This window comes from Aegilops tauschii, chromosome 4, assembly GCF_002575655.3.
Source record: "Aegilops tauschii subsp. strangulata cultivar AL8/78 chromosome 4, Aet v6.0, whole genome shotgun sequence".
In the NCBI taxonomy this organism is placed as follows: Eukaryota; Viridiplantae; Streptophyta; class Magnoliopsida; order Poales; family Poaceae; genus Aegilops; species Aegilops tauschii.
The window spans coordinates 126287155-126312732 of record NC_053038.3 but is presented as its reverse complement, the minus strand read 5'-3'; the positions used below and the strand labels follow the sequence as shown (position 1 = coordinate 126312732).

The 25578-nt window shown below is 47.3% G+C and overlaps 3 protein-coding genes across 18 annotated transcripts; 2 read left to right on the top strand and 1 right to left on the bottom strand.

The window, feature by feature from the left end:
• Positions 1-9069: 9069 nt before the first annotated feature.
• LOC109757778 (UPF0161 protein At3g09310) lies at positions 9070-17739 on the bottom strand. Of its 16 annotated transcripts, XR_012181533.1 has the most exons (8): positions 17582-17738; positions 17391-17468; positions 16857-16916; positions 16565-16705; positions 16384-16472; positions 15339-15521; positions 12370-12616; positions 9070-9099 (listed from the first exon to the last, which is right to left on the bottom strand). XR_012181533.1 is itself a non-coding variant. In XM_020316606.4 (6 exons), exons 1-5 carry the CDS (start codon positions 17628-17630, stop codon positions 16414-16416), a joined length of 387 nt encoding a protein of 128 aa, XP_020172195.1. In that variant the 5' UTR covers positions 17631-17738; the 3' UTR covers positions 15232-15521; positions 16384-16413. The 16 variants fall into 16 exon arrangements, 6 of the variants coding, with proteins under 6 accessions (XP_020172195.1, XP_020172194.1, XP_073352502.1 ...); XR_012181529.1 differs by lacking the exon at positions 16384-16472; XR_012181534.1 differs by lacking the exon at positions 9070-9099 and having other exon boundaries at positions 9824-12616; positions 16408-16472; positions 16857-16913.
• LOC109757777 (scarecrow-like protein 9) lies at positions 10123-12270 on the top strand. Its single transcript, XM_020316604.4, has one exon. It carries the CDS (start codon positions 10123-10125, stop codon positions 12061-12063), a length of 1941 nt encoding a protein of 646 aa, XP_020172193.1. The 3' UTR covers positions 12064-12270.
• On the top strand, positions 12839-15169 carry LOC109757763 (scarecrow-like protein 33). Its single transcript, XM_020316589.4, has one exon. The coding sequence runs from the start codon at positions 13190-13192 to the stop codon at positions 14978-14980; it is 1791 nt and encodes a 596-aa protein (XP_020172178.1). The 5' UTR covers positions 12839-13189; the 3' UTR covers positions 14981-15169.
• Positions 17740-25578: the final 7839 nt, after the last annotated feature.

The following is a 25578-nucleotide window of genomic DNA, read 5'->3' as shown; positions in this document are numbered from 1 at the left end:
TGCATGTTTTACGTGGCTGCTATGGGTTTCTAGCAAGAACGTTTCTTACCTACGCAAAAGCCACAACGTGATATGCCAATTTCTATTTACCCTTCATAAGGACCCTTTTCATCGAATCCGATCCGACTAAAGTGGGAGAGACAGACACCCGCTAGCCACCTTATGCAACTAGTGCATGTCAGTCGATGGAACCTGTCTCACGTAAGTGTACGTGTAAGGTCGGTCCGGGCCGCTTCATCCGACGATGCGGCCGAATCAAGATAAGACTAGTAACGGCAAGTAAATTGACAAAATCGACGCCCACAACTACTTTGTGTTCTACTCGTGCATAGAAACTACGCATAGACCTAGCTCATGATGCCACTGTTGGGGAACGTAGCAGAAATTCAAAATTTTCTACGCATCACCAAGATCAATCTATGGAGTCATCTAGCAACGAGAGAGAGGAGTGCATCTACATACCCTTGTAGATCGCGAGCGGAAGCGTTCAAGAGAACGGGGTTGATGGAGTCGTACTCGTCGTGATCCAAATCACCGATGATCCTAGCGCAGAACGGACGGCACCTCCGCGTTCAACACACATACGGAGCAGCGACGTCTCCTCCTTCTTGATCCAGCAAGGGGGGAGGAGAGGTTGATGGAGATCCAGCAGCACGACGGCGTGGTGGTGGAAGTAGCGAGATTCCAACAGGGCTTCGCCAAGCGCTGCGGGAGGAGGGAGATGTGTCACGGGAGGGAGAGGGAGGCGCCAGGGCTTAGGTATTGCTGCCCTCCCTCCCCCCACTATATATAGGGCCAAGGGAGAGGGGGGGGGGCGCAGCCTTGGCCCTTCCTCCAAGGAAGGGTGCGGCCAGGGAGGAGTCCATCCTCCCCAAGGCACCTCGGAGGTGCCTTCCCTCTTTAGGACTCTTCCTTTCCCTTATCTCTTGGCGCATGGGCCTCTTGGGGCTGGTGCCCTTGGCCCATAAAGGACAAGGCGCACACCCCTACAGCCCATGTGGCCCCCCGGGGCTAATGGACCCCTTTGGTGGACCCCCAGACCCCTTTCGGCACTCCCGGTACAATACCGATAATGCGCGAAACTTTTCCGGCGACCAAAATAAGACTTCCCATATATAAATCTTTACCTCCGGACCATTCCAGAACTCCTCGTGACGTCCGGGATCACATCCGGGACTCCGAACAACTTTCGGGTTACCGCATACTAATATCTCTACAACCCTAGCGTCACCGAACCTTAAGTGTGTAGACCCTACGGGTTCGGGAGACATGCAGACATGACCGAGACGACTCTCCGGTCAATAACCAACAGCGGGATCTGGATACCCATGTTGGCTCCCACATGTTCCACGATGTCGAGGATTCAATCAATCCCGTATACAATTCCCTTTGTCAATCGGTATGTTACTTGCCCGAGATTCGATCGTCGGTATCCCGATACCTTGTTCAATCTCGTTACCGGCAAGTCTCTTTACTCGTTCCGTAACACATCATCCCGTGATCAACTCCTTGGTCACATTGTGCACATTATGATGATGTCCTACCGAGTGGGCCTAGAGATACCTCTCCGTTTACACGGAGTGACAAATCCCAGTCTCGATTCGTGCCAAGCCAACAGACACTTTCGGAGATACCTGTAGTGCACCTTTATAGCCACCCAGTTACGTTGTGACGTTTGGTACACCCAAAGCATTCCTACGGTATCCGGGAGTTGCACAATCTCATGGTCTAAGGAAATGATACTTGACATTAGAAAAGCTCTTAGCAAACGAACTACACGATCTTGTGCTAAGCTTAGGATTGGGTCTTGTCCATCACATCATTCTCCTAATGATGTGATCCCGTTATCAACGACATCCAATGTCCATGGTCAGGAAACCGTAACCATCTATTGATCAACGAGCTAGTCAACTAGAGGCTTACTAGGGACATGGTGTTGTCTATGTATCCACACATGTATCTGAGTTTCCTATCAATACAATTCTAGCATGGATAATAAACGATTATCATGAACAAGGAAATATAATAATAACTATTTTATTATTGCCTCTAGGGCATATTTCCAACAACAGCAGCCTACCGCCAGGGCCTCTGGTGGTAGGGTTGTAAACTCTAAAAACAGAGCACTCTGTTCTGTTCTATCCCTCTTCTCTTCCCAGCCCAACAATTTTTTAATAAGAATCATGACAAATCACAGAATATGATGACAAACTGAATTCATTCACGACACCTTGCAAACATTTTCACACCAAATTCAATACAAACGGCAAATTCATTCACGACAAGTTCACGACACATGGCTTCTTGCCTTAGTACTATATAGTTCATGATAAATTTGGCATGGCTTCATCCGGTTACATGACGAGTCCACCGAAGCGAAGGCTTTACTGAGTCATACGGGGCCATTTCCCCTTCTTGTCACGTGCCTCATCCTCCTTTTGTGCCTTGCGAGCTTTTGCAAGCTTTCTTGCCCTCTCCTCCTCACGAGCAAGCTTCGCTTGGCGTGCCCTCTCATCCTCGCGTTGCTTCCGCTCCATCCTCTCTTTCTGACGACGCTCTTCCTCCAAGCCTCTTTGAAATCTTTCTTCGAACAGCCACTGGCGCCTAAGACAATCTTCTAATTGGCCCTTTTGGATATCTTTTGGCACTTCATGATCTATCCAGCTGAAGTACTTGCATAGAGGAGGCGGTGACTCCATATAAAACGGATGTTAGTGTTGACACACATTTTAGAGTAACATGTTACTTCTCTAGCATACCGGTGGAAGGTCATAGGAGTTAGTTGGAAGCGCACGATCGTAAGCATAATTAGGGCAAACAAAATATCTCCTTCCTTCGGTCCATGACTTCTTTCGGTCGGTGGACTCCTTCACCTTGCAAACATCTCCACACCAACATGGCGGAATCTTCACATCTTTCTCCTTCACCTTGTCCAAAGATGCGTCCTTCCACTTGTGTGGCATGTCTTCTTGGTGAGCACACGGTGGCCTCGTCATGGAACCGGATGAAGCCATGCCCTACAACAAATAAAGATGTTAAGTCTAAATATGAACACATTGACATGTAAAGAGGCAAATATATCAACACATGCATGAACATATTAAAAGTAGTACCATTCACATTATTTCAACCATCCGGATTGAGCAACACGTCGATAGGCCTTCCCCTATCAACCCGACGTGTCCTAGAACCACCGGATCCACGGCCACGGCCCCCTCCAAGGCTAGTCCTTCCTCCACGGCCACGGCCACCTCCAAGGCTAGTCCTTCCTCCACGGCCACGGCCCCCTCCACGGCCACGGCCACCTCCAAGGCTAGTCCTCCGTCCACGTGTTTGACTAGTGCCCGTGTTGGTTCTTGGTTTCTTGCATGTCCTAACGTTGTGTCTTGTGTCGTTGCATTCTCCACAATTGTTGTTCTCCGGTGGCTCCATGAAATGACCACTACCAAATTGCTTCATTCCGGTGTATCCAGCTAGATCATCCATGTCACTCCGGAATCTCTTCTTTCTTCTTCTTCCCCTCATAGGCACCATGAGTGCGGGATCTGGCACAATGTCTGGCCCAACATACTCAGGCCACTGTGAGGCATCAAGGAAAGGATTGAACCGAGGCGCCCATGTCAACCTTGTTCGTTCCAATGTGAACTCCTGCAACCGCGCCGTTGTGCCATCGGATACGCGCACGTTTCTCGCCCGTGTTGCGGTCATAAAATACGAGCAAGGCCAATGATACTTGTGTGGCCTCTCACACTGGCACCAACGGGTTTTCAGACGCACCTCATAAGCAACTCCACCATAAGACCTACCATCCCTTGTTGTCCCACCCAGCTCATCGATTTGATAGATCATTTCTTTTTCATTATATTTGATCACTTGTTGTTTGGCAGACTTGCGCGCTTGATGCAACAACCAATCATGAACCTTTAATGGATAGTCCATCTTTTCGCCAATCCACTTGGCCGTGCTTTCAGAATGCTTTAGGAAGTACTCATTGAGCTTGATGAAAGTGTACTTGAGTATTGCGGTCACCGGCAAGGAACAGACACCCTTCAACACATTGTTGAAGCATTCCACCATGTTGCTTGTCATATCCCCATATCGCATACCTCCTTCATCGTAAGCCCGTGACCACTTTTCTTTATCCGGCTCGTGCCTAAGCAAGAATTCTTTTCCCGCTTTGTTCTTCTCCAAAGCCTTGAGGAGTTTATCATATCGGCTTTTGAATGTGTCGGTGTTGAATGCAACGCAAACAAGGGTAAGGTCTTTGCAAAACTCTTTGCTCTTGCATGTCCGGTAAAAGTTTGCAACAAAGTGTCTCATGCACCAACGGTGTTGAAGCTTTGGAAGACCGGGAATATCAACGTCTATTGCTTTGAGAATCCCATGATGGCGATCCGATATAATGCATACCTCTCGCTTGTCTATCATCTTGGTTCTCACATGCCCCATGAACCACTCCCAATTATCATCGTGCTCCGAAGGCACCAAGGCAAATGCCACCGGCAACACGTTATCATTTGAAGAGTGGGCCATCGCAACCATCAATGTGCCCTTGTATTTGCCGGTCAAGAATGTACCATCTATAGACAAGACCGGGAGACAATACGGGAATGCCTCAATGCTCCAGAAGGCACGACGAAACACTCCGTCAATTGACTCCACCCGATGGCGCATTCCCGGGTTTCGATGAACGGCTGCCAACATCTTGGGAAGAATGTTATATGCGGCCTCATAATCACCATGCAACATCCTAATAACGTTTGCCTTCGCCATCCATGCCTTCCCATACTTGAATGGGTATCCGAAAAGTTCCTCAATCGAAGACATGAGAAACTTGACCTTCATGGTTGGATCATGTGCTATTTGATGCAACAATTTGTATCCTAGATACTCGGACGTGAGTTGACGGTGTCCTTTGCTTCGGTGGGCCTTGTCCGGGGGTACGCACGTGTGAGTGCCAACATGACTCTTCAACACCCATTGCCCGATTTCTTTGATTTTTCTACCGCGGACCATCCATTTGCAACCTTCTTGGTCACATTTGACTGTGTACCGAAGTTTTTGATTCGAATGACCAACAACAAACGGCCTATGGTTCCTAATGGCATAGTCACACAACCATATCTTGAACTCTACCAAAGAACCAAACTTGATGCCTTTCTTCAAATGAGCATTCTCATCCTCATTTTCTGGTCGAGGATCACTGAATTTGGGGCACGGCGTTGGCTCAGACAACCAGAATCTCAGCCCACCGTCAACGACGGCATTGTCCGCAAGACTCACATCCCTAAACAACGGCGGCCGTCTCTCCTTGCGGTCACCTTCTTGTAGATTTCGTTTTCTTGTGCAGTCAACCCATCCTCATCCAACTCTTCCTCCGGACCCTCGTCATCCGAGTTATACCCACACATACGGTTATAAGGGAGGGTACAGTCCATGTCTTGTTGCCGCACAATGATATCCAAGTTACCAATTGGATTGTAATGGATCTCTTCATTCTCCGAGTAAGCATCCTCTTGAGCAACAATAGCATCATCATCAACATGACCACTAGCATCTTCTTCAACATGAGGAATAGCATCATGACGGAGTACTATGGCGGTAGCATTGATATGATCTTCATTGGGTTGGCTACTTGGTGGTTGGCTAGAACAATTGGGGACATACACCTCGGCACTATCATCATGTATGGGGGAGGATGCATTGCGGTTGAGATCAATTTGCAAAGGAGGAGGAGGATCAACCTTTGTGGCAAAGATCTCAAGAGACTTGTCTTGTGATGCGTCTACTTTTTCCTTGTACACATTCCAATGCAATTGGGAGGTGATGGGCATACTCTTTAATCGGGACTTTACTCCCAATCCAACGTCATACCTCCCAATAAGCTTAACCATGGCATTTGAGTCATTCCAATGTAAAACGCTTTTCACTTTAACTACAAGATCATCAAAGCTTGGACTTGTGTCAAAAACCATAGCCTCTTCCCCTTCATCGTCATTTCCAAGCATAAATGTCGACTTGTCCAAATAATGAACATTTACAAGCTTATGCATCTAAGAAATTGGAAACAATATAATCGATCCATATATGTCATCCAACCAACACAAATGGACAAATGAACTAAATTTTGCATAAATTGGACAAGTAACTACTATTCATACTAAAGTTAACCTAACCATTAACCCCAACCCTAACCCTAACCCCCAACATAACCACCATAACCCTAACCCTAACCCTAACACTAACCCCTAACATAACCATAACCCTAACCATAAATGCATCATAAATGCACACAACAACATCAACACCTAGGGTTTGCAATAAATTGACCAAATCAACACGAAACAAAGATCTCAACCAATCAAAAGGAGGGGGAATGGGAGAGGTACCTTGGGTGATGAAAATGCTCCGGATCCACGATGAAATCTCAAGCAAGTGGAGTGGATCTAGGGGGGGGGGGGTTGTGAGGGGAGAGAGGGGGAGAGGAGCTGAGCACGGGGAAGAAGATGAGTGGGGAAGAAGAGTGGTGGTGGGGCCCACAAACCAGCCCCTCCCCACCTTATCCACCACACAGGACCCTACCGCCAGAGGGTCTGGCGGTAGGCTTCACTAACCTACCGCCGTACCCGATGGCGGTAGGCCCTTTTCCACGTCAGCGCCTACCAACGGCCGTCAGTCGCCGTCAAAGGACCTACCGCCAGAGGGGACGGCGGTAGGACGTGCAAACCTACCGCCAGACCCCCTGGCGGTAGGCAAAAGGATCAGATCCCGAAATATTTTCGAACGAGGGTCAGATCCTGATTTTGTTTGCAAAAAGGGTCAAAACAGGAAATTTTGCCACATACAGCACAGGCTAGGCCCACTCCAGCTGCCGGTTGTCTGGTGACGTCGTCAACGACGGAGCCATGACAATGTTTGAGCCCAAAGAATTGCCTCCGTTTTGCATCACTTTGATTACCTCCATGCAGTCTGCTTCTATTGGAGTTTCTTGCAGCCCACGTTGGTCGCCAAAAGAAAGCCGTCCCTGAGTCCCGATCTTGCCAGTTCGAGCAACTTCTCGACATGCGTGAATTTCCTTATCTCCCATCAGATATACCAAATGGTTACGATGATCAATATCTCGCAATCGATACCCGGAGCTAGGGGCGCCAGGCCATTAGGTGTACTGTGTACACAATCGCGATCAGTTTGGCACATATCATTGGCCATCCATTGTAGACCCAATATTCTCCAGATTTCATTCACACGAGGACATAGGAGTAGAGCATGCCGAACACTCTCGCAATCAGAAGTACAAAGAGGGCATTGTGGGCTTGTTATCATGTCTCTGTTCGGAAGAACTCCAAGGCATTGGTAACTCTGGTAACTTTAGCACTGACAGTATTTTAACTAAAAAATATGCAGCCTGTAAGAACATCATAACCATGGAGTAGGGCGTTTCGGTGCTCAGTCTCATCTGCGCCCGGCTAGAAAAAAATTCGTAAAAAAATCGATTTTTTTTCAAAAGATTCCAAATTTTATTTTGTGTGGTAGACAATTTGATGCGTGAGGCCCGCTCCAAATTTCAAGTCATTTGGACATCTGAGCAGCTCTCAACAAAAAAAACAAATCAGGCCAAAACAGTACATGCCAGTAAACATTTTTAAAGACCCCCAATTTGTCTTTTTTGCTGAGAGCTCCTCATATGTCCAAATGACTTGAAAATTGGAACGGACCTCACGCATCAAATTTTCTACCGCACAATTTATTTATTTTTGGAATTTTTTGAAATTTTCTTGTATTTGTTTTGATTTTTTTCGTCAGCACGGGTGCAAATGAGCTCGGGTGCAGATATGGATTTTCGATAACCATGTTGGTACCTATAACATGAGTAACATGATAAATAAATGTACCGTGTGCAATTTGGTAACGTGTACTAAATCAACAACACTTATTTTGAGACGGAGGGGGTATAACATATGGATCCTGGTAAACCATGACATTCAACTTACTGCTACCCACTTGCCATCTGAAATTGCTCTTGAAATCATAGTTATGGGATGCTGGAACATTTGGATTCATAGAAATAACAAGATTTTTCAATAATATCACTCCAAGCTCTGCCTCATGGAAAGTCCTCCTCAAGCAAGATCTCAAGATTATTTGTTATAGAATCAAAGAAAGAAAACTTCAAACATATCAGGATTGATAGTTCCCTTTGAGTCCACTTGATCTTTGATGTTTCCGAAACTAGGAATTGGCTAAACCAAATGTATTTTTTACTTTGTTAGTTTCATTAATGAAAATACCGTCGAACAATTGTTCTATGGTCACGGCTTAAAAAATGCTCATACAACAAGTTATCCAAGTGCAAGGAAAATCAAGAGGTCTGTTGGGGGCAACAACGCAAGACATACCCAAAAGGAAAAAAGGTGATATTTCAACTCATGGTTTTATTTAGGTATAAGATACATAAATCCATCCACATCTCCACACCTGGCTTCAAACAAGACCTGTTACACATCCACGTAAATTCAAGGTCGGTGCGCATAGAAACCCGTTCTCTGCAAATACGAATTTAACTCCAGACAGGGGCGAATCCACGTTAGGCCCTGTGGGGGCGAATGCCCCCACTTGATTTTCAAGTCCATTTGTACCTGGCCCTTCGTATGGGTAACTCTGCCCCCACTTAGCCCAGTTTATTTGCCCCCACTCCTTTTCTTTTTTCTGGTAAAAAAGCCCATCAGCTGGTAAGCCCACCTAGGCACTTAGGAGCAAGCCTTGCCCATAAAAATCTTACGAGCAAGCCTACATGTGTGTCAGGAGCGGACGCACCGCTCCAGAAATGCCGGTGACATGAACAACCCTTTTAATTTGGTCGCAGAGACGCGACTCAGCCGCCGCCGCCGCCCTGACCAGGTGAAGACTACGTGACGCGTACTCATCCCCTCGCCTCCGGCATTCGCCGTCGATCCAATCCCGCCGGCCGGCTGTTCTTCGGTCCTTGGAATATATCGCCGCGAGCCCGCAACATCGTGTCACCATCAAGTTAAGCCCTAGTAGCAGTTCCTCTATTATTTCTTATTCCGATTTTCAATTCTTATCCTCTTTCCAAGTTCCCTGTTAGAAAATGTAAGAACAGAATAAAATCTATAGCAAATTTCCTTTTCATGTATGCCAATTTCTTTAATATTTCAGTTATTTGACATCCGTAGGGAAGCTAATGAAGAGATTTTTTTGAAAAATCTACAATCAGCAATGTGCCTGAAATCGTTGATTTGAAGAAGCTTCCTTGGGATTCATCTAAAATGTAATGTGATCAAGCCTTTTCTTATCTATACATGTATACATTCTCACTCTATTTTAACTAATTTTTTCTCTTAAAGCTTGCATGCAAGAAATTTTATTCAACCAGATAGATGTTCTTTTTTGCAGTTAGGACCAGAATATTAATAGTTGGTTTATTTGATTTTTGCGGTGAACTAAAATAATTCCGTGTGATAAAATTATCTTACAAGAAAATGTAAGATTTTGTTTATTAGTCATTGTATCAATATTTTTGTGACCAGTCTTTGTGAATGATCTAGCCATGAGTTTCTACACATTTCCCTATGGGAAAAAAAACGGACACATCTCCCCCAGAAAAAAAATTCTACATAATTCCTGGCAAAAAAAAAAGGTTTTGTCACATCTCCCAACAAGAACAAGTACGTACACATCTTCGGCAAAAAAGTTCCAACAAATGTTTGCCCCCTCTTAGTTTTCATCCTGGCTCCGCCCCTGACTCCAGAATATCCATTGTTTGAGGATCTCGTGTCCATGTTTTAAAAAGTCTCATATGAAATCAGAACAGCACACATTTTGACACATAAATTGATTCGTACTACAAGACAATTGCTGTTTTTTTTACTAGACATGGGCAGAAGGATGGCTGAAACACCAAGATGAATAATACAATCTCTCTCAAACGGACCATCGTTTGTTTGTCCATATGTGCAGGCGCTGCTCGATGGTGACCGATTCTATGCAACGGAAAGATTCGATGGTTCCAACTGAGCAGTGAGCTTGTTGGCTTCTTCACATGGAGTGTAATGGATAGAGGACAGGACGACATTTCCACTCCACCACCATCAACAAGCAACCATGCCTGCAATGGCTGCCGCCCAGGAAGAGCCGTTGGGGCTCGTCAAGCCTGCGCCACCGCCACCGCCCCCTTCCATCTTCCTCGACCAACCCTCGATGACCAACGGTGACTCACAGTCACAGCAGCCGCAGGATGACCTGGCCTTGGCATACATCTCGCGCATGCTCATGGAGGAGGACATCATCGACAAGTTCTTCTACCAACACCCTGAGCATCCGACCCTCCTGCAGGCCGAGCAGCCCTTCGCTGAGATCCTCTCAGCCTCCGGCATCACCACAGCTGGTGCCCATGGGTCCTCCGCTTTACTTCCAAGTCAAGGCAACAACACGGGCATCATGGCTTCTGGGTTCTTGTCCAGCGAGGTACGTAGTCAAGCCTTGATCTTGAATGGCACAGTCACAGCGGAGGAGCCCAGCAGCGGCGTCACCATGGGTGACCTGTCGAGCATGGCTTTCTTCAAAGGCATGGAGGAGGCCAACAGCTTCTTGCCCACAGTCAATGTGATGGTGGATGCTAGGGCGCGTAAGAAGAGGTCTGGCATGGATGGCGAGACGGAGGCGTGCATGGGCAGGAGCAGCAAGCAAATAGCGGTGCGGGTGCTGGCACATGATGACTCGGCGGAGGAAGACACCGCACTTGAGCTGGACCTGCTCATCCTCAACGGCTACAACATGCACTCCAATGAGACGATGAAGGAGAGGGGGGACCAGGCAGCGCATCAGAGCATTTGCAGGAAGGCGCCGTGTGTGAGGCACAGCGCAAGGCAGAAGGTGGTGGCTGATCTGGAAACGCTGCTGATCCGCTGTGCGGAGGCGGTGGCTACCAACGACCGGAGCAACGCCGGCGATCTACTGAAGAAGATCAAGCAGCACTCGCTACCAACAGGAGACGCAAGGCAGCGACTGGCATATTACTTCGCCGAGGGGCTGGAGGCACGACTGGCGGGCACAGGGAGGCAAATGTACCACTCGATCACCATGGCGAATCACACCTCCACCGTGGAGCTCTTCAAAAGCTACCACCTGTGCATAGCCGCCTGCTGCTTCCTGAAGGTGTCGCTAAACTTCTCCAACAAAAACATCTACAATGCCGTGGCGGGGAGAAAGAAGCTGCACATTGTGCACTACGGTGTCAACGATGGGTTCCAGTGGCCGGATTTGCTCCGGTGGCTAGCTGACAGGGAGGGTGGGCCACCGGAGGTGAGGATCACCGGCATTATTAGCCCGCAGCCTGGGCCCTGTCCGGCTAAGCAAGCCAAGGAGACAAAACGCAGGCTCAGCTACTGCGCAAGGCAGTTTGGCGTGCCATTCAAGTTTCATGCTATCATAGCCAAGTTAGAGGCTGTCCATGCCGAGGACCTCGACATCGATCCAGACGAGGTGCTCGTCGTGAACAATATGTTCCATTTCAGGACATTGATGGATGAGAGCCTCACCTTTGACATGGAAAACCCAAGGGACCTGGTGCTCAACACTATCAAGAAGATGAAACCATCCATGCTCATCCACGCAGCTGTCAATGGAGCATACAGCTCGGCGTTCTTCATGACTCGTTTCCGGCAAGCGCTCAACAACTTCACAGCACAGTTTGACATGATGGAGACTACCATGATGCAGAACAAAGAGAAGAGGTTACTGGTGGAGCGGCACATTTTTGCACGCTCTGTGATGAATATCATTGCCTGTGAGGGCCCTGACCGGGTGGAGCGCCCTCAGAACTACAAGGAGTGGCATGCGCGGAACCAGCGAGCCGGACTGAGGCAGCTGTCATTAGACCCTGACATTGTTAAGATGCTCAAGGACCAAGTGAAGAAGCAGTACCACAAGCATTTCATGATTGATGAGGATCAACGGTGGCTTCTGCTGGGATGGAAAGGCCGGGTGCTCTACGCCCTCTCGACATGGGTAGCTGATGATGCTAGTGGCTCTCAACTGGAGTAGATGGATGGATTGAAGTACGAATGGATATAGATATGCCTGTTGCACTATCAGATGTGTGTAAAAAAAATCAGATGTGTGTTTGCTCCTTTTTTGTATGTGTAACTTGGTAACAGAGACCATTATAAGGTTTCAGAGATGTAGTGAGTGCACATATATCCATTTTAATCTGCATTGTGAGAGACGATATTATGTGGAATCGTTACATAACTTGGTCTGACAAGGGGACTGGATATTTCTCTTCAATTTTCTCAAGCAGAGATGACATGATATATGAGAAACAGTGCGCTTGTAGGTTGTAACGCTAACCTGGTGGATAATTTGGAAGGAGCGCGATATGTGCATCTTTGACAACAATGCCTGCAATGCTGACCAGTTGTCTCTCAAATATCTTCGAAGAGCTCCAGAACCATGCAGGGACTCAGCGCACAGACGGAACCCCTTCTGCCTAATCTGTTCAAGTCTTTAGTGCTGTAATAGCAGCTGAACATACTTAGGTTAATTTTACTCTTCCTGGCTCTGCCAGCTTCTCTTAATGAATGAAACTCGCATAGCACTGCTACAATTTCATCAAGAAAAGAAAAAGTTAGCAATGATGATTCTGACATGATACATACAATCAGTCATCACTCTAATGTCTAATAAGATGCCAGGAAAGTATCGAAATTGCAGCTAGTTTCCATGTCCTGATTAGTTTCAGTGACGCCTTGTCAAGGTTCCTGGTATTGCAGAAACTGGCGGATGCTTGCTCAACTAGTACTGAAGGTGCACAGGTTGGGTAGATGCATGTTAGCTGTTTGTATCCATGCGTTTCTTTTTTCTTTTCTTTAATGTGCATTGGAATGTACATCCTACTATTGTTTTTTAGTCGTCTGCATCGGAAACGAAGGTCACAAGTTTGTCATCTTGTCTTCATCGTTGTAGAATCCAAAGTTTTTGTCTGGTAAACCATAGTCAACTGCAGACAGTCCATTTATCCTAGTACACAAAACATGCAGTACGCCTAGTACAGTTTTGTTATGTGGCCTGGTCTTCCGTTGGATGGTTGGAATCATCGAACACCCAGCCAAAATCTCCATGTTATCTCATACAACCAGGACAGGCTGAGAGCACAGGAGCACCATCATTCATGGCACCCACGCCCTATGTCTTTCCCAACCTGCAGCCTGCTCCGGCGTTGCAACAGCCGCATGATGACCTGGCCCTCGACTACATATCGCGCATGCTCATGGAGGAGGACATCGTTGACAAGTTCATATACCAGTACCCTGACCCCGCCGCGCTGCTGCAGGCCCAGCATCCCTTCGCACAGATCCTCACCACCTCCGACACCACCACCTCATCCGACATGCTCACCTCAGCCTTGTCAAGCAGAAATATCCAGAACCCAGCCTTCTTTTTGAATGGCAAGGGCACGGCAGAGCCCAACAACAGCATGGACGTGATCTCGAGCATGGCATTCTTCAGAGGAATGGAGGAAGCCAACAGATTCTTGCCCAGATGCAGCGGGGCGGTGGAGGGTAGTTACATGCCTCACGGCGGCGGTGGCAACGGGGCAGAAGCTGGAAGGAGCAGCAAGCAAATGGCTGTGCAGGTGCACCCTGAATCCAAGGAGGAGAGCGAGATGTTGGACCAGTTCATGCTCAACAGCTACGACATGTGCACCACTGAGGCACGTGAGCGAGGTGACGAGGCGGAGCAGCAGTGCATCTCCACCAAGGCGCCGCGTGGGAGGCGCGGCGCGAGGCTGGCGGTGGTGGACGACCTGGAGACACTGCTGATCCGTTGCGCGGAGGCAGTGGCCACTAACGATCAGCGCAGCGCGTGCGAGCTGCTGTGGCGGGTCAAGCGGCACTCCTCCCCAACAGGAGACGCCACACAGCGACTGGCGCATTACTTCGCTGAGGGTCTTGAGGCACGGCTGGCTGGCAGAGGGAGCCAGCTTTACCGATCGCTAATGGTGAAGCGCACCCCCGTCGTCGAGGTCCTCAAGGCCTACAAGCTCTTCATGTCCGCCTGCTGCTTCATGAAGGTGTGTTTCCTCTTCTCCAACAAGACCATCTACAATGCCGTCATGGGGAGACACAAGCTGCACATTGTGCACTATGGTGTCAATGACGGGTTCCAGTGGCCAGACTTGCTCCGGTGGCTAGCAGAAAGGGAGGGCGGCCCTCCGAAGGTGAGGATCACCAGCATTACCAGCCTCCGCCCAGGATTCCGTCCTGCTGAGCAAACTCACGATACAGGACAACGGCTCCGCCGCTGCGCAAAGCAGTTCGGCGTGCCCTTCGAGTTCCGCGTCATCGCAGCCAAGGCAGAGGATGTCCGGGTAGAGGATCTCAACATCAATCCCGACGAGGTTCTTGTCGTGAACAGCCTAATCCATTTTAGGTCCCTGATGGACGAAAGTGTTGTCATCGACAGGCTAAACCCCAGGGACATGGTGCTCAACACTATCAGAAAGATGAAGCCAGCCGTGTTCGTCCACGCCATCGTGAACGCGTCATACAACACGACATTCTTTGTGACACGGTTCCGCCAAGTGCTCCACAACTTCGCAGCACACTTTGACATGATGGAAGCCACGGTGCCACGAGACAATGATGAGAGGCTGCTGGTGGAGCGGGACATCATCGCACGATGTGCCATGAACATCATCGCTTGTGAGGGGACAGACCGGGTGGAACGCCCTCAAAACTACAGGGAATGGCAGGCAAGGAACCAGCGAGCAGGGCTCAGACAGTTGGAACTGGACCTAGACATTGTTCAGTTTTTGAAGAAAGTAGTGAAGAAGCAGTACCACAAGCATTTCATGATCAACGAGGATCACCAATGGCTTCTGCAGGGATGGAAAGGACGTGTGCTCCACGCCATCTCCACATGGGTATCTGATGATGCTAGCAGCACTCAAGTGACATAGATTGTAAGTACCAATGGATGCTTGGGCACATTTGATCTGCTTTAGTGAAGTATGGTCCCAAACATTTTTTAGCAGCTTGCACCAGTTATGATTTATGGGGATATACGGTGCAATCTGCAACAAGGGTCTATGTTTACCATCGTAACGATGTACACATAAGGAATAAAGTCTGGAAAATCCTTCGCTTTTTGTGGTTGACAACTAGATCTTTGTTCATAGAAATTATAAACTAAACTGCACAATCCATGAGCTAAACCAAAGTGATTTGTGGGCATACAAATCCACAACTTTAAACCAGCAGAATAGCTTTCCTACAGAAGTGATTTAGTGGTCCATGGAAACTGTACAATCCACTTACCGTTTACCACAACCATCTTCTGCATAGAAATCTCAGGAACCAATCATCTTTGTGTCATGGCATAACTGACAGCATAGTCAACAAAATACATTTTCCCTTGAAACTAGCACAAGCAGTAGTGCTCCCCAGTAACCTCCTTTATTAAGTTGCGATGAGATGATATCTTGTGAGGCATTCCAACATCTGAAATAAAAAAGAGGGAGATAAAAAAAGATCAACATGGGAAATCAAATATCAGTGCCAACAATGCTGAAAAATACCAAGAGAAACAAGTTTGGCCAATGAAACAGACATTAGGCTAAATGGGTGCACAAGTGTCCAAATCAATATAGTATACAATCAAAATATTTCAAGGGGGCATTACCAAATATGATACACTAAGTTGCAACAGGAAAAAACAACAAAACACCGTATTCAAGGATATGGTAGCCAGGAGATCAGATACGCGGACCAGGCAAATGCTGAAATGGAAGACAGTAAGAAGTGAGCTGCACATGCCCCCCACGCTAAGAAAGATTTAAATTCCACTTCATAGATACTTACAGTGCATGAAATAGGATCCTTCTTGTACTCCCCCCCATTATAATTTTACTACATTGTACATTCAATTTTCCGCGTGGTAGTTCAGATTTTTTTTAGACTGTCTTCATGCTCAAGAATATGTCAATGTTCATTCTTCATCCGACTCCAAAGGAGGAAATTTTGGATCTCCATGCATCTACTATGTTATATTGACAGGTTGTGCACAGTTAAGAAAACAGCAAAAGCCAGTTGGGTCTTTGAAACTAGTCTGCAGCAGAACGGAGCTAGAAAATGGTGGCCTATGATAGCGGAAGCTCGTGCAAGCGAATCATCATTTAAACAACCTAGGTTAAATTCTTGATAAGCAACAAATAAATGTCTCTAGTACAATCATCTAGTTCCATCGTAATAAACAATAAAAATCAAGCGAGCTGAAAAAGAGAAAAATTGAAAGATGTAATACGACTGAGGCACTGCTTATATTGCTTATTTAACTATGTGCAGAGCGCAGTCTAGCACGCACATGTGCAGTGTTTCTAGTAATTACCAGCCATCATTCCTCAGGTAACTCTCCCTCCCCAAACCACCTGGGAGGATCATATCCCTGTCCACCTACGCTTGTATCAGAAAACAAAGCGCTCATGTTCCATAAACATGATATGATGCAGAACTGGAAATGTGTAGCAAAAAGAAAGAGCACGTACCAAGAGGATTACAACGGCACAGACGCCATGCTGTCAAGATTGTACCCTTCGCAACACCATATCTTTTGTACGCCTGCATAGAGTACTCACTGCATGTTGGCACATAACGGCAGCTTGAAGGCAGCAAGGGTGATATCTCTCCTGTTCACATAAAGCATGAGCCAGTGAGCAGGCCATGTATAGATAAAAGCCGGTCTTGAAAGCATGGTCTATGACTGCATAGTGGTAGTAACACAAATGTCCAAAAGACAATCAGAAATGAAGCGGTAACAAACTGCAAATAAGAACTTACTTTTGTAGAATTTTAGCATCGATAGTGCCACCTTGACTCCCAAATCATTGACTTCCTCTTCTTGGAATCATTACATGCACATATTTTAGAAAAGGGGGTCAGTTTGTTACGTACTTCTGTAAATCAGCACAGGGAAAACACAGCTCCATGTTCAATCAAAACAACGCTCAATGCATGATGTCGTAAACTCGTAATGTCTTACTTAAGCTAATGCCTGCTCCTTGTCCTAAATTCATGTTTAAAAGAGCGCATAAAGTATTGCATAGTGGCGTACGTCTAATGAGTTTTTACAGCATGCGAGTTGAAACCGCTGTTTCATGAGCTACTGATGAACATTTTTGCTTAACAGCCACTGACAGACTTCTCTTGCACAAAATAGACTAAAAAAACTCACACACATAAAGATGAAATAACTGTGTTGAACAGTCCAATACTTGGTAAACAAAGCATAAACTAATATAAGTATTGGTTCTAGGGAAAATAAAGGAAAAAGAAATGGATTCAGATTTCTCAATCTGTCATCACTAGACTAACCGTCGTCGTCGGCAGCACAGCAGACCCGCACCATCGGAATCCTTCTCTTATTCTTGTAATGCGGACCAGTGAAAGAAGCTGGAGATTCAGAAACCAACAGGCAGATAAAAAGGGGGTAAAAAAAGAGAGAAATCGGATTGTCGCCGCAGGATAAGGTTCAGGAGAGATTTAACTGAAAGTAAGAGACTCACGTGCGCTCCTCGCGAGAGGCAGGAGGGAAGCGGAGACGGGGGCGGCCATGGCGACGGTGGCGTGGCGCCTACCGGCAGCACAGACGAGCAGTGGTGATTTTCGCAGGATCTTTTTATTGGATAAAGTTCTTGCAGGATTTGAGGCCTTTTGGGCTAAATACACTGTTATCCCTACTCTATGGAAATGGTGGGCTGGGCTAAAAAAAATTCGCCCTCCGGCCCTTTTGAAGCAACTTTTTGGACCTTTTTTTTGGAAAAAGAAAATCGGCCGCGCGGAAGGCTATGCGGAACTAGACCTTCTATTTGTCGGCGAATCGCACACACCTCAAAAAAAAGTTTGTGAAAATAGATAGCCCTCAGAGATTAGGAATTCGCAATAAACAGATGGAAGGTCCTAAACCGTTTTTTCCCATGAAAGACCAACCACAAGGCGACTAGGGTTTCGGCTGGTCCGCGCCGACCGCCTTCTTGACGGCAGTGTGGTGGCTGATGTCATTGATGTCCCAGGGCGGCTTTGGAGCGTAGTTGTTGGCCTCTCTCTCCACGATGAGCTTGATGGCTGATTGACTCTCTAGATGGGATCAGCAGCTTGTTCATGAAAGTTTTGAGGTTCTGAGACTCTGTTCTTCACCCTTCTCAGGGGGAGCTCCTTCTCCAAATTCGTTGCCCCCTAGCAAATTTAAGTTAGGGTTTGCTGTCCTCCGACAGTGCCACCGACCGAGAGTCTTTTCTGTTGTTTTACTGCCATGAAGATAGTAGCATGGAACTGTCGCGGCCTCGGGAATGCCCCGACAGTCCGAGCTTTGTTGGATGTCCGGCGAGCATGTAACCCCGATGTCGTGTTTTTGTCGGAGACACACTTAGAGAGCTATCTGGCAGAGTGTTTGAGAAGAAGAATGAGGATGGATCAGAAGCTGGTGTGTGTTAGTGAGGGAGAAAGGGTGGCCTGGTGCTTTTTTGGAAGAAGGAAATAAAGATTCATAGATTGGGATTGGATCCCACATTCATTGATGTAAGAGTGGAAGATGAAACTAATAATTCATGGATGCTAACTGGTATGTATGGTGAATTCAAATGGGAACATAAGTACAAGACTTGGGATCGTATGAGACAACTCCATCATAATTATAATTACCCCTGGCCTCTTATAGGGGATCTCAATGAAGTTCGGTTCTTGAGTGAGAAAGATGGAGGAAATCCACGTCCACAACAATACATACATGCATTCCAATCAATAATAGATGATTGCAGATTGAGAGACTTGGGGTACCTGGGTGATCGTTTCACCTGGCATTGTGGGCATATTAAAGAGAGGCTTGACCGTGGACTGATAAATGATGCATGGGGAATCATGCACCCCAACGCAGCACTCCAGAACATGAACTTCAACCATTCAGACCACAGTCCGCTCTTGGTGGATGCAAAGTACTATGCTCAAGAAGAAAATAGTGGAGAGCGAGTTAAGAGATTTGAGGCATGGTGGCTCAAATAAAGCTCATTTTCGGACAAGGTGCCGGAGGTGTGGCAAAGATAGGGTCAGGCCCAAACTTGAGATTGGTCCATGTGATAAATTAAACACATGCACAATATGCTTCATGACTGGGATCAAAGGGTGCTTAAGAAATCGAAGAAACAGTTACGAAAAGCACAAAAGGAATAGGAGAAAACAATGATTGGACCTATCAGTGATGAAAGTGAGGAGAAAAGGAAAGAACTATCAGAATTGATTCAATTATTATTAGAGCTTGAAGAAATCCATTACATGCAGAGATCGCGTTCCAATTGGCTGAAATTTGGTGATCACAATACGGTGTTTTTCCAGGCGTATGCATTAGCACGGAGAAAGCAAAATCTTACAAAAAAGGTAAAAGATGAGGATGGTAATGTTTTGGCAGGTATGACAAATTTAAGTCCCCATATTCAAAACTACTTCCATAATCTGTTTACATCGGAGGTGCAACATGTGAACCCGACTATTATGGAGAAAGTTCAGAAGAAGGTTACATATCAAATGAATGCACTCTTGATGGCGCCATATTGGTAGGGCAGTTTTCAATATAGGTGATCTTAAGGCACCGGGGCCAGATGGGCTCCATGCAATTTTCTTTAAAAAGTTTTTTCATGTGTTAGGTGAACATATCACCAAGGAGGTACCGTTTCCAGTCAATAACCAAAAGATCCTGGCTGATTGGAATGACACCTCCATGGTTCTTATTCCATAGGTTGATTCTCCAGAATTAATTACTCAGTATAGGCACATTAGTATATGCAATGTATTATATAATATTATCTAAAAAAATTAACATCAAGAATGAAGGGTATCTGTGGCACCCCGGCTTATAGCAACCGGTTTACCTTGCATTGCCAGCCCAGAGATCAAGTCTTCTGGCAACACACAACATCTTGGTATAGAAAACAACCGCTTTATTGATGCTAGCGGAAACATAGGTTCGATATTACATCAAGTAGCGAGGCCAAGCGGTACACACGGTGCGGCTGAACAATATATACATTATTTAATGAACATGAAGGGGCCTCGATGACGACAACTACGCGGCAGTGGAACGACGACGAAGCGAAACTCCATAGCACAGGGACACCGATGTGGACACGATCTAGACATGGGAAGCACTCCGATCCGGTAAGACTTCCCTGAAAGCTGGCATGACACGCCAGGTCAGTACATTGAATGTACTTGCAAACTCACAACAAGCATAAGCATAATGGCAAACAATATCATGCCAATTAATCAAGTTAAATGCATTGCAATAACATACTACTTATGCAGTGAATCATCTTATGCACCGAGTCTCTCGGACTCTCTTACCAGACGGGTTACCCTAACCAAAACGGTGATCATGCCCGGATCACAAACGAAACCAATACTTTGGTTCCCACAACGATCATCTTCATGATCTCACAAATCTCATCACCTAACTAGTGCCAAGCATAAGAATTTAGTGTGCAAGATTACTTAATCATGTTGATCCATGGTGTGACTTACTCACAAGCTATGTCCGTAACCGAGGACGCGACTATCGATAGATTTAATAAAGACTCTGCGGAGGTTAGCACACTGTACCCACATCACGGAACCCATGGCCTCGCACTCCCATTCGGGTGTACCAATGGCATTCCGACAGAACCCTCCCATTGCCATGACACTCTCCCGGCCACTCCGACTAACTCCCCTCATGGGTGGCCCCATGTCTACCAAAGTGTAACGCCCGGATAATCAAGCTACAGTAATCCCATGCTAATGGTGCCACGTCACCACGGTTACTGTTGCTAATCTACCGTTAGATCAAACCGGCCCAAAATTCAAATTCAAAGTTTGGTAAATAATAAAAGTTTTCAAACATTAAAATAAAAATGTTCGGTTTGTACTAAATATTGCATGTGTAAGTATGGTGTAATAAACACATTTTTATAAAATGCCTAAATAATTTAAATTGAATTAAAACAGAAAAGAAAATAAATAAAAGAAAGGAAATACAAAAGAGAAAACAAACAAAAGAAGAGAGAGGGAAGAAAACCCCCCGGACCGTGGCCCAACTGGGCCAACCCACCAGGCCCAGCCGGCCACCCACCCCCACTCCTTATCCCCTCACCCCCCCGTAACCCACTCCACCGACACCCCACTCCCCCCCACAAAAATATCTGCCCCCTCTCTCCCCGATTGGATCGGGATCGGGGGAGGAGGTCGCTGCCCCCGCGCCAGGACGCCGTCGCCGCCGGAGCTCCTCGTCGGACGGCCTCACCGGAGCGCTCCCTCGCCGGTCTGTCTCTTCTACATCGACGCCGTCGTCCCCGTCCCCCACCTCGACACCCACTGCCCCGTTCCCTACGCCCCAATGTGAGCCCCGCCGCCGCGCTCGTCTCCGCGCGCCCTCGCTCCCTCTCTCTCCCTCGCGCGACCCCGCCTGCGCGCGCGCTCGCTCTCGTCACCGCGGCCGCTACCGCCGCCCGCGCGCACCGCGCCACTCTGGCCACTCCGGCCCCCTCCCGCACATGTCCCGCTCGCCTCCCTGCTGGTCCCAGCCACCGCCGCGACCAGAGCGTCGGGGCCGTGCCCGTCTGGCTCAGCCACGGCCACTCCCCCTCCACGCGCGGCTGTGCCCCGCCTGCCGTCGACCGTTGCTTCCCGCGCCCTCCGGCGCCGCCCCAGTGCTCGCCTCTGCCTCCCGCCGGAGCTCCACGCCTCCCCCCGCATGCTCTCTGCCGCCTGTCGTAGTCGCCACTCGCGCCTTGCTCCCGCTTCCCGCGTCGCTGCTCGCCGAGGCCATCGGCCCGTGCGGCCATAGCCTCGCCCACCGCCTGCCCCTGCTCGGGTCGTCCTGGTCCTGACCACGCCCGCTGCTGCCATCCCGCCGGCGTCCCCCTCCGGCGAGCAACCGCGCCGTGCCGTCCCCTCGCGTTGGCCGTTGCTCGGGTTGCGGTCGTGCCCGCAGCAACCGTTCAGGCTATACCCGATAACCACGCCCGATAGGCCCCCTGGGCCTATGACGTTGGGGCCCCACGCCCAGAAAAAAAAGAATTAAATAAAATAAATAAAAATAATATAATTAATCAATTAAGATAATTAAATAAATTAATTAATCCCTTTAATTAATCTAAATTAAGCCTAATTAATTAACCTAATCACTTTAATTAATTTAACTAAACATGTTTAGTTAACTAAGTCAATGACCAGTGGGACCCACACGTCAGCGATCCAGTCAACACTTCTGTTGACTGCTGACGTCATGCTGACGTCAGCAAATACTATTCTGGATAATGTTGAATTACATTAATTAAACAAATTCTAGAAAATGATTAAATCTTTAGAAAATCATATAAAATAATCCGTATCTCGGATGAAAATACTTTCTACATGAAAGTTGCTCAGAATGACGAGACGAATCCGGATACGCAGCCCGTTCGTCCGCCACACATCCCTAACATATCAAACTCGCAACTTTCCCCCTCCGTTTCATCTGTCCGAAAATGCGAAACATCGGGAATACTTTCCAGGATGTTCCCCCCTTCGCCGGTACCACCTACTGTCGCGTTAGGGCACACCTAGCACCGCTCATTGTCATGTCACGCATCATCATGCTTATGTTTGCATTGTATTTACTGTTTCTTCCCCCTCTTCTCTCCGGTAGACAACGAGACCGACGCTGCTGCTGCCCAGTTCGACTACGAAGTTGACGACCCCTCCTACTTGCCAGAGCAACCAGGCAAGCCCCCCTTATCACCAGATATCGCCTATTCTTCTCTATACTGCTTGCATTAGAGTAGTGTAGCATGTTACTGCTTTCCGTTAATCCTATCCGGATGCATAGCCTGCCCTTGCTACTACTGTTGTTACCTTTACCTGCAATCCTACATGCTTAGTATAGGATGCTAGTTTTCCATGAGTGGCCCTACATTCTTGTCCGTCTGCTGTGCTATACTATCGGGCCATGATCACTTGGGCGGTGATCACGGGTATATACTTATATACTTTATACATGACACCTGTGGTGACTAAAGTCGGGTCGGCTCGTAGGAGTACCCGCAAGTGGATCTTTGTGGCGGAGCGACAGGGCAGGTTGAGACCACCTAGGCGAGAGGTGGGCCTGGCCCTGGACGGCATCCGCGGTTACTTCAAAATAACACGCTTAACAAGTTCTTGGTATTTGATCTGAGTCTGGCCATTTGGTCTATACGCACTAACCAACTACGCGGGAACAATTATGGGCACTCGATGTCGTGGTATCAGCCGAAGCCTTCGTGACGTCAGCGACTGAGTGGCGCGCGCCGGATTGGACTGGAACGCCTACTAGGCTAGGTCTGCTTTCGGCCGCGTTCGCAACGTGCAGGTGTGCAATGGGCGATGGGCCCAGACCCCTGCGCCATAGGATTTAGACCGGCGTGCTGACCTCTCTGTTGTGCCTAGGTGGGGCTGCGACGTGTTGATCTTCCGAGGCCGGGCATGACCCAGAAAAGTGTGTCCGGCCAAATGGGATCGAGCGTGTTGGGTTATGTGGTGCACCCCTGCAGGGAAGTTTATCTATTTGAATAGCCGTGTCCCTCGGTAAAAGGACGACCCGGAGTTGTACCTTGACCTTATGACAACTAGAACCGGATACTTAATAAAACACACCCTTCCAAGTGCCAGATACAACTCGGTGATCGCTCTCTAACAGGGCGACGAGGAGGGGATCGCTGGGTAGGATTATGCTATGCGATGCTACTTGGAGGACTTCAATCTACTCTCTTCTACATGCTGCAAGATGGAGGCTGCCAGAAGCGTAGTCTTCGACAGGACTAGCTATCCCCCTCTTATTCTGGCATTCTGCAGTTCAGTCCACTGATATGGCCCTTTACACATATATCCATGCATATGTAGTGTAGCTCCTTGCTTGCGAGTACTTTGGATGAGTACTCACGGTTGCTTTCCTTCCTCTTTTTCCCCCTTTCCTTTCTACCTGGTTGTCGCAACCAGATGCTGGAGTCCAGGAGCCAGACGCCACCGTCGACGACGACTCCTACGACACTGGAGGTGCCTACTACTACGTGCAGCCCGCTGACGACGACCAGGAGTAGTTAGGAGGATCCCAGGCAGGAGGCCTGCGCCTCTTTCGATCTGTATCCCAGTTTGTGCTAGCCTTCTTAAGGCAAACTTGTTTAACTTATGTCTGTGCTCAGATATTGTTGCTTCCGCTGACTCGTCTATGATCGAGCACTTGTATTCGAGCCCTCGAGGCCCCTGGCTTGTATTATGATGCTTGTATGACTTATTTATGTTTTAGAGTTGTGTTGTGATATCTTCCCGTGAGTCCCTGATCTTGATCGTACACATTTGCGTGCATGATTAGTGTACGGTCAAATCAGGGGCGTCACACAAAGACATCAACGGCCACCGTCGTGGCAAAACAAATCAACGGTCCCAAACAGGGACAAGGTACCATAACAACAACGGGCACACAAGGTTATGTCTGCTTACCGGGCCAGGGTACCGCACGCCCATAACCTTACCTTGTTGGAGGTACCGACCAGAGGCATGACAACGAGCCGAATAAAGACCTTCCCATAAAGGCAAATGTGGTTGCACTGGGAAAAACTCGATTCAGTGGCACCATGACTCGATCAACATTATGTTCAAGTTGAATTAACAGCAGGTTTAACTTGAAATGAAAATTACTCGAGTCACAATATGCCATGAACATGCAACTATTCGACATGCATCACATATCACTTAGACTAAACAGATCAACATCATCAAAGTTTTCTACTTGCACTAATCATCACTAAACTGTACTGATTTTACTTCACTAGTTTGAACACTCGTCATTTTTAGTTATGCCACAATATATTAAAATCAATAACTCACATAAAGAAAATACTACCGATCATATCCAAAAACATAACCACACATTCAAAACTACTTCTTCTGCCCCATACTAGTACATGCATTCAAACACTACTGTAAACTAAGCATTTCAACCATGACAAAGTAACTAGCATAAGCAATATTCATTTAAATAATTAAATGCATGAAATAGTTCATATTAAATATTGAAATGACACCATGCAAATGCTGGTGTGGCTTTCCTTAGTGCAGAGAAGGTTCACACTCCTCCTGGTTATCTTCAAGACAAGCTTCTCCCTTTGAAAATATTTAAAAACAGCAAAAGAAAATATTAAGAATCATTCTAAAATTCACCAGAAATTCTAGACAGTAGAGAAAAATCTCCAATTTGGTGTGCTGCTAACATATTCCAATACAAACACAATGCAAAAATAATCAATTCATTTGGACCTATGGTTTAAAAGTTATGGCTGGTCAAAGTTTCTGGTCAAAGTATTTGAATTAAATTATAAAAGAAATCCAGGGGGTGACGTCAAAGACGTATTCTAAGAATACGCCTCCACTCGTACCGCTTCGGGCGCGAGTGGAGAGGCTGACAGTGGGCCCCGCCTATCGGGTGTGGGGAGAGAGAGAAACAGAGGGGTGGCGGTGCTCCGGC

Coding starts and splice junctions, on each gene's coding strand:
- LOC109757778 (XM_040386831.3), bottom strand. CDS start 17,630: ATGGCCGCCCCCGTCTCCGCTTCCCTCCTGCCTCTCGCGAGGAGCGCA. Junction 17,469..17,581: donor GCCTCTCGCGAGGAGCGCAC/GTGAGTCTCTTA, acceptor CTGAATCTCCAG/CTTCTTTCACTGGTCCGCAT. Junction 16,917..17,390: donor CTGTGCTGCCGACGACGACG/GTTAGTCTAGTG, acceptor AATGATTCCAAG/AAGAGGAAGTCAATGATTTG.
- LOC109757763 (XM_020316589.4), top strand. CDS start 13,190: ATGGCACCCACGCCCTATGTCTTTCCCAACCTGCAGCCTGCTCCGGCG.
- LOC109757777 (XM_020316604.4), top strand. CDS start 10,123: ATGCCTGCAATGGCTGCCGCCCAGGAAGAGCCGTTGGGGCTCGTCAAG.